This window comes from Mus caroli, unplaced genomic scaffold (assembly GCF_978045245.1).
Source record: "Mus caroli unplaced genomic scaffold, Mus_caroli_1 scaffold_14, whole genome shotgun sequence".
Taxonomy (NCBI): domain Eukaryota; kingdom Metazoa; phylum Chordata; class Mammalia; order Rodentia; family Muridae; genus Mus; species Mus caroli.
The window spans coordinates 11,384,443-11,393,316 of record NW_028227269.1 but is presented as its reverse complement, the minus strand read 5'-3'; the positions used below and the strand labels follow the sequence as shown (position 1 = coordinate 11,393,316).

Here is an 8,874-nt window from a genome sequence, read left to right as displayed (position 1 = left end):
TCTCAGAGTTCATCAATAATGACCAAGCATACCATTCCCATTCAAACCACTAATTGGACACTGGCCAATTTTCTAAACTAATTTAAGTAAATACTATACAGATGACTGATTTAAAACCAGTCTTTTTTCAGTAATACTTATCAAGTCTCTACTTTGATAAATCACTGCCCTTGCATGCTATGAAGGCAGACAACATTCATGAAAATAATACAAACCTGAACAGAAGGTGGAGGCTATGTACCTTGTAAAGAATCAGGCAGACAGCCCAGCAGAGAAAGGTTGACACATGCTATGAACTTAGGCCCAATAACTAACGTACTTGAAACATTTGCTTTTGTTGTTGCTCTTTCTCGCACTGTAAAATAAGATTTAGTCTATCAGCAAACACTGTAATTTATATAAAAAGTAAACCTTCTATGAACTTTGAGGAGGTTGTTGTTGCTGACCGACCCCATGATATTTCCTTATTTGCTACAAAGCATATTTTAGTGACTACCCTATAAAGGTCTGGGGGTTAAATTGCCTGTTCGAACCTCTAGACACAGGGATGGTGGCCACTGTGGTCAATTTTCCTTTTGGTAACTACTGAAGCTCATTCCCTGTCAGTCATTGCTAGGGGGCCCAGAACTCAGCGGCATAGTCTGCAAGCCTAAGGCATACGTGTGCTTCAGGTTTGTAATGAAATGAAGTGATCTGAGTTTGAATTATGGTCAACAGCTCCCAGAAGGGAAAGGAAGGGGCTATGGGGAATGAGAGAGAGGAGGAGGGTGAGAGGAGGAGGGAAAGGGGGAGGAACACGGAGGGGGTGTGAACAGAGAGAGAGAGAGAGAGAGAGAGAGAGAGAGGCAATCATCTCAGAAGCCCTTCAGTGTAAAAGTGACATTAAAACCTGACCCAGAAACTCTAAGAACTCTTCCAAAGTTTAAGGCAGAAAAGTTTAGAAACTGTCTAGAATTTCCTTTTCCGAAAGAAAGTGACCTTGTATCATCCAGTGTCCCTAGTGCGTTCATTCACTGAGTTCCCATCCTTGAGGACTAATGGACACTTTCCCTACCACACACACAAAACCAAACACAATTCCCTTAACTAGGACAGTTTTGGAATTGGGAAACACTTCTGTGCACTAATATCAGCTAGCGTTTGAGATTCAGCCCTCTCAAGGGAAACGGGAGGTTGAAGACAAAGGAACATTCAGAGAAGGTGCCAGCCAAAGCTCAGACTTTCTGGTAGCCTTTGACACCTACATGGTTCTCCTTTTAAAACCAGGCGCCGGCATTGGCGCTGGGTCAGCACTTTCACTTGGCTCAAAGGACAGGCGCTGAGCACCAGCATGCAATTTCTAAGGCGGCTGTGACTGACAGGAACAGAAGCAACTGTGCGACAGCCGGGAGCCAAGCAAGACTCCGAAGTCCCATCAAAGCAACCTCAAATACGTGGTTCCCGGTTCCTAGCCACTCACAATGCCTTGGCCACGCAGAGCCTTCTTTTTTTTTCTTTTTTTTTTTTTTAACACCCCCAAACTCAGCTTTCCTTCTGGAATCTGTCCCCTTATAATACAGAACACGAACGCGGGCGGACTGTGTTCTCAGTTACTAGGGACTCGGTTGCAAAGGAGCAGCTGGGTGTACTAGCCACGCCCCTCTTATGCTCCCCACGGGTGCTCACACCTACGCTCCCAAAGGCTAAGGAATGCTGGGGGCTGGGCAGGGCGGAGCACAAAGGAAACCCGCCCCTGATTCCACCCCCAGCCGAGATTGGCAGGGCTCGGGTACGAGTCCTAGCCAATGGGCGCGTTCCGGGGCGGGCCTGGAAAACGGCTGTTCAGGGGATTTAAGAGTCGTCCGCGCGGCTGTAGGAAAGCGGAGTGGAGCCAGGACTTGCCAGGTGGAGCAGACGCCCAAGCCAGCGTAGACACGGAGCGCACCCGCACCGCTCTGGGTACCTCACCTCACTGCTCTTCTCCGGATAGATCGGAACCGCAGTCCCACGCGACTCCAGGACCCACCCGCCACTGCCGCCTCCACAGCACCCATGGGGACCTGGAGACTTTAAAAGGAGTTTGGGGTTTCGGGCGCAGGGAAATCACGGGTACGGAAAAGCCGCTTTCTTTGCCTTAAAAAATGGTTTTTCTTCGTCCGATTGTGTGAATTGTGTGCTGGGTTGAAGAGAGGGGCTCTTCGGGTTGAAAGTAGACCTCTTCACACACACACACACACACACACACACACACACACACACACACACACATACACACACACACACACACACACATCACTAATACTCACCATGGGTTTCGCCTTGCCTCCCCTGTCTCTTTGTTAGGTTATTTTAGACAGAGCAGCCTCGCCCTGGCGCAGTCCGATTGGCTCTATGAAAAAGGCAAGCAAGGAGAGGGCAGAGTGCACCTGCCTGCGTGGGCAGGTGTGTCCCAGTGCTTGAGAGTACGCGCATTGACAAGTGTGCAGGCGTTCGTCCGGAATTGTGTAGGAATTGGGGGTAGATGATGCCAATGTGTGGTCTCCAAGATGTTTTATTGTGGGTGTATGACATTAGCATTGTGGGTGTATGTACCAGGCTGTCAGTGCCTGGACTCCAAGTGTGCAAAATGTTGCTGATGGCAAGTGAATGCCTGCAAACGAGTCTTGTCCTTGTGAAAGAAGCTGTCGGGGATGGGGTGTGACCCAGTCCAAAACGAGTAGGTGGGCTACAAAGGATGGCGACCACGATGTGAGCTCAGCTTGCTGTATTTCGGGCCTTGGGGCTTCTCTTGACTTCCTCCCTTCCTTCTGGGTATATCGCCAATCTGCCACAACCTGCGCTCTCTTCGCCCACTTGAACCTTACATGCTCTCTAGCCCGCCTGCGGTTTCTACTGTGGAAGTTACCGGGCAGGGTTCCTGGGCAGAGTCAGAGGCTGGCTGAGCTGGTATGCTGTCTGTTCTGGCCCTGAGACTGGTGCCTTTTTCTGTGCCCCCTATTTTCTTTTTCTTTTCTTTCTTTCTTTCTTTCTTTCTTTCTTTCTTTTTTTTTTTTTTTTTCTTTTAACCTCAGGGAGGATCTGCAAAGTTGGTTGTCGCAGGCGACTTCAGTGACGGTGATTAGGCAAGCTGCAGGCCCCTGGGGAACTGAACGCCTTGGGGAAGGGACACCAGGAGGGTCAACCCGGACTCTGATGGTGTCTATCCTCTCTCCCTCGGCAGATCTCAGTTGCTGGCCCTGGCCTCGCCGCGTCATTGATGGGCAACCAACTGGACCGCATCACCCACCTCAACTACAGCGAGTTGCCCACTGGGGACCCATCTGGGATTGAGAAGGACGAGCTGCGAGTCGGGGTTGCCTACTTCTTCTCGGATGAGGAGGAGGACCTGGACGAACGCGGGCAGCCGGACAAGTTTGGTGTGAAGGGCCCCCCAGGTTGCAGCCCTTGCCCAGAGAGCCCCAGCCGCCACCACCACCACCTGCTGCACCAGCTCGTCCTCAACGAGACTCAGTTCTCCGCCTTCCGGGGCCAGGAATGCATCTTTTCCAAAGTGACCGGCGGCCCTCAGGGCGCCGACTTGAGTGTCTACGCGGTCACTGCGCTGCCGGCGATCTGCGAGCCAGGCGACCTGCTAGAGCTCTTGTGGCTACAGCCGGCGACCGAGCAGCCCGCGCCAGCCCCTCACTGGGCCGTCTACGTGGGCGGCGGGCAGATCATCCACCTGCACCAAGGCGAGATCCGCCAGGACAGCCTGTACCAGGCGGGCGCGGCCAACGTGGGCCGGGTGGTGAATAGCTGGTACCGCTACCGCCCGCTGGTGGCCGAGCTAGTGGTGCAGAACGCCTGTGGCCACCTGGGCCTCAAGAGCGAGGAGATCTGCTGGACGAACTCCGAGAGCTTCGCTGCCTGGTGCCGCTTTGGAAAGCGCGAGTTCAAGGCTGGCGGGGAGGTCCCCGCAGGAACGCAGCCGCCGCAACAGCAGTATTATCTCAAAGTGCATCTGGAGGAGAACAAAGTCCACACGGCCCGGTTCCACAGCCTGGAGGACCTCATCCGCGAGAAGCGTCGCATAGACGCCAGTGGCCGCCTGCGAGTGCTGCAGGAGCTTGAGGACTTTGTGGACGACAAGGAGTAGCCTCAGAGGGGCAGCTCAGCGTGCCAGTTCCCACGCCCGGAGTTCCCTTTCGGTCCCCGCAGTTCTGCACCCCACGTTCCCCTAACGCACCCGCCCAGGGCCAGCGGCTGGAAGCTTCGGGAACTAACCACCGCCCACCGCACTGGGCGGGAGCAGCTGCGCACTCCCAAGACAACCCTGGTGTTGGTGATCATGCCAGGGTAATCCAGCCTGCACCTCTGCCCTGGGTTGTGAAGGGAAAGAGGGAGTGGGCAAAAGGGGAGCAAGGACACTACCTTTCCAGGGAGCCAAGGGTCAGTGACTCTTCAGCAGACAGGGCAAATATCCTTAGTCACAGGGAACCGTCACCCACCACCCCCAGATGTGCACACACAAACCATTCGGAGGTGAGAGTTGGTCTTTTCAGGACACAATTCAACTCCCGAATGGAGAGTGGATGTGTCCCGGTATCAGAATTCCCATGAAACCGAGCCTGTCTCTGTACTTTGGAGCACTTCAGGGACTCCAGGTTACCCTGAGGCTGCCTGGAACTGTCTTGCAGCTCTCCAGCCCAGAGTCTCCTGACAAAGCATTCCAGGCTCCGGGCTGAGCTAGATAGGTTTGGCTTCTCCGTTTGAGCAACTGGAAGCCAATGCCATTCCCGGCTTGACCGGCTTGACCGACACTTGCCAGAAGGAAAGCCTTCTGGGTCCCGGGAGGAAAATGGTTGAAGCACCTCTTTCGGAGAGGAGGGCTTGCTGGCTCCGGAAAAGGAGCTAATTCACCTGGCCTGTGGGCACTTGAACTTAGGAAGGAGGAGGAGGCTTTTTGCTCGGAAGCCCTTGATTGCTTCCCTTCTCACTCAGAGTCCTGTATTCCGCGGGACTGGAGGAGAGGGAGGCGGGGAAGATCTACAACATTCCAGAAACCAGCATTAGGACAGCCTAGCCAGTGTCTTTAGTTTGGCTTTTCCTAACTAGAAGATCCTAGAAGGCAGGAGGCAGGTGGAGATTGTTTGCAAAATGAAACAGCAGTTTTCCAACGATATCAACAAAGCCTACAGTGTCGATGCTTCTCTTGATCATTTTTAGTAACATGCTAATGAAATTTCAAATTGAAATTTTTATTTTCATGGCTTTAATCCATGATAGCTTAAATACTGGGGGCCATTAGGAGTGGAATTTAGCTAAGACCTTAGCTGACATTGCTTTCACTCTGGTTTTTCTCAACTCTTATGAGAATTCTGTTTGGGGATATTATAATTATTCCTTTTTTTTTCCTGGCTTTACAAAGTAGGCCTGCAATGATGGAGCTGTTTATTAGTGTGTATATTGTACTGAATTTTTTCAGTTCAAGGGTCTGCTGCTTTGGTGAAAATTGCTAGCAAGTTCCACGAGAGTTCTTTTCTTCATTCTGTTTACCATCATCATTTCATCTTTGCATTTCCCCCTCTCCTCACCTCTTGATCCCCCTTGAAAGGAATCTAGAGTTCATGGGCTTTGGGGCCCTCTTTTGTAGCTTGTCCTGATGTTTATTTCTGAGAACAGGGAAGCGCTCTTAGAAGCAGGACAGAATGTGTGTCTTTCTAAACATGAAGGTTGTGTGACGCTCCTTCCTTTGGGCAAGAGTTTGTGGATTTTTCTCCAAGGGGTATACAACCCCAGCCTAACTGATCGTTACTTGATTCTTTGTGTTAGATACACCTTGGAAGGTGCACAGTCTCTCATGAGGGAGTTTGTCAAATAATGATGTTTAGCTCATGGTTGCAAGCAATTGGATACTATGGTTTCGTTGAACAGCAAACACTATGTCCAAAGCCACTTTCTTGGCATTTCAAAAATAATGCAATAAAAAGTAGTGGAAGTTAGCAGGCAGGGAAATGCCATTTCCATGGTAAACGGTTTGTTTCTGTTTTCTGGGGGTTTTTGTTGTTTTGTTTTGTTTCATTTTGTTCTCATGCTGGATTCATTCTCTGATCTTGAGTCAAAAGGTCAAATCAATGAAATATGAACTAAAGTATTTTTCTGAAGCCAATCGAGTGATTTATTTTTTAAAACTGCTTATGTTTTTTCTTTCAGCACATACAACAGCAAAACTTTTGTAAACTTAACCTTTGCATGTATGGAGAACTGAAAGTCATTTATTTCTCTAACTTAGTCTTTTGGCAAATGACAGATCGATGACCATAAACCGAAATTCTTTCTTGTGTCTACACACACCATATCCTTTCCTGTGTCCTACTACTGTATCTTGGCTCCCTGCTGAATTAAATACCATCCTAAGCACTGGTTCCAACAGGACTCCTTCTTGACACTGTGTCAATGAGTGGGCAAAAGAACTCAGCCGTCTCTATCACACCCAAAACTAATTATTCCTTTGATGGTACTTATATGCTTTCGAAAAGGGCCATGCTAACAGGGTTGTGGCTCATAAACTTTATACTTGCTGAAAGCTGATGGCAATGAAAACCAGATTGGGATTTATAAATAGCATTTGTTATTAGAGTGATCTACTGAGGTCTTGGTGGACGATAATACTTTTACAAATTCACAATAATAAAACATCGATAAAAAAGGGGGAGGGAATTTGAAAGGGGGGTCTAAGGTTTGATATCCCTTTGTATGGGTCACTTGAGTTTTATTGTGGGACAGTCCCACTTCTCTAGATCCTTATTGGTTACAGGAATTAAGCCATGAATCTCGTAACATTTGCAAAAGGACAATAAAGTAGCTTTTTTTTTTTTTTTTTTGCTGTCCTTGGGAGCTCTGTAGTAATTCCCATGATGTGAAGAGGGTGAAGCTGAACTCTGTTTAGCCCTTACCAGGGTAGAGGCCACCTCACCTTTTCTCCCCTGCTAGGAGTCATATTTGAAAAGCAAACTACTAGAGAGAGAGAGAGAGAGAGAGAGAGAAAGAGAGAGAGAGAGAGAGAATTTAAAATGCAAATGAACTTACTTCATTAAGCAAGCAAACAAACAAAATGAGTAAGACAGATCGAAAGGTGATATGGGCAGACACATGAAAAATAAAGCCCTCCAATGCCAGTCCTTTCCAAGTGTGTTCTTTCCTTTGAAAAAGAAAGCCTATAGAAGTTGTATGTGCTGCACTAAAGCAATACAAACAAGCAAAATCAACTGTATAAGTAAGCTGAATTGATAGGTATAAAATGTCCTTTGGTATTTAACAATTTAAGTGAACTTTATGTCAGCATTTTCAAATGTAAAAGAATTACACTAATCTGCATTTAGAAACTATAACAGCTTACCAGACACAGAAGCACGTTTGAAGGTCATTGACGTTACATGACTTTTTATTCATGTTTTTCCCATTCAGTATCATCTGTCTTTGACGAACACTTTTGTTTGAAAGGTGACATTTGTCAGAAAAGTATTTTATTGATATTTGCAAAATAATTAATTTCCTGAGTGTTCAATTTAGTCATCCTCCTGATCTTCCAGTATCCTCTAGTGATTGCATCTGTTTTACTTCCAGCATCTCTAAGAACTAAAGGACCAAGTCACCTAATATACAAGGTAAATTCAAACTAAAGCAAAATTAATAGCAAATTATACAATAATAATAATAAAAGGCCCCTAATTTTCTCTTATGTACATGCATGTCCTCAAAGCTCCCTGTTGCTGCTTTTTATTACTGTTGGTGCTGAGCTAGAACTTGGGCCCTGTACATGGTGGAGCTATGGACCCTTCATGGCTTCCCTTACATTAAAGGAAGATATTGGCTTGTGTTTGTTTGGAGAGACCATTTGCCGCATGCACAGACAGCTACGGATGAAGACCCACAGGTTTCCAGGTGCTTTGAAATAGAGTGTCAGTTAGCTAAAAGTTCACCTAAAACCATCAGTTCATTTTCAGCAGTTTTAGCTGTTAAAAGAATACTGATATGTACCTGTCTATAATAAGGTACGTTTCCATATATACGTTTCTGCCACTAGCTAGGCATTTTATTCATAGACACACACACACACATTGTTTTTTAAAGAGCAGATGGAGTGACTTAAGGTTTTAGGAAAAAAACAAAAAACAAAAAAACAGGAGGCAGAATGTCCAGGGGTTAACAGTTAACAGTTCATGGGCAGTTGAGCACAGCATGCTGTGGCTAAAACCAAACACAAACAAAATATGTGTGGCTGACACAGTTAGTTTGCATACCCGTGTGTCCCCTTTTATTCTTTCTTTCTTTCTGTCTTTCTTTCTTTGTTTGTTTCTTTCTTTATTTTCTTCTTTCTTTCTTTTTTTCTTTCTTTCTTCCTTTCTTTCCCTTTTCTTTTCTTTTTTTTTTTTAACTTTTGGCTTGTTTTTTGAAACAGGGTCTCACTGTGTAATCATGGCTTTTATTCTTTCTTTCTCTCTTCCTTTCTTTGTTTCTTTATTTATTTTCTTCTTTTTTCTTTCTTTCTTCCTTTCTTTCCCTTTTCTTTTCTTTTCTTTTCTTTTTTTTTTTTTTTGAACTTTTGGCTTGTTTTTTGAAACAGGGTCTCACTGTGTAATCATGGCTTGCCTGCAATTTTCAGGATAGACTAGGCTGTTGGTTTCAACCTCAAAATGGTCCTCTAGCCTACCCCACCTGAATGCTGGAATTATGGGGATGCGCCACTACCTCCAACTTAGTTTCACTTTTTGAAAGTGAAAAACAAATAAATAAACCAAAAATAATCAAAAGCAAAATCAAGATTCAAAGAAAATCTGAAAAGATCAGGAGTGGATGAAACAAGTAAGGGTGGCGAGAAACTGCAGAGGTTATAGAATTGTCTGAGCTAGTAAG

At 46.5% G+C, this 8,874-nt stretch overlaps 1 protein-coding gene across 1 annotated transcript; it reads left to right on the top strand.

Moving 5' to 3' along the window:
* Positions 1 to 1,837: 1,837 nt before the first annotated feature.
* Positions 1,838 to 8,379, top strand: Lratd1 (LRAT domain containing 1). Its single transcript, XM_021179708.3, has 2 exons — positions 1,838 to 2,088; positions 3,200 to 8,379. Exon 2 carries the CDS (start codon positions 3,236 to 3,238, stop codon positions 4,112 to 4,114), a length of 879 nt encoding a protein of 292 aa, XP_021035367.1. The 5' UTR covers positions 1,838 to 2,088; positions 3,200 to 3,235; the 3' UTR covers positions 4,115 to 8,379.
* The last annotated feature ends 495 nt before the right edge of the window (positions 8,380 to 8,874 follow it).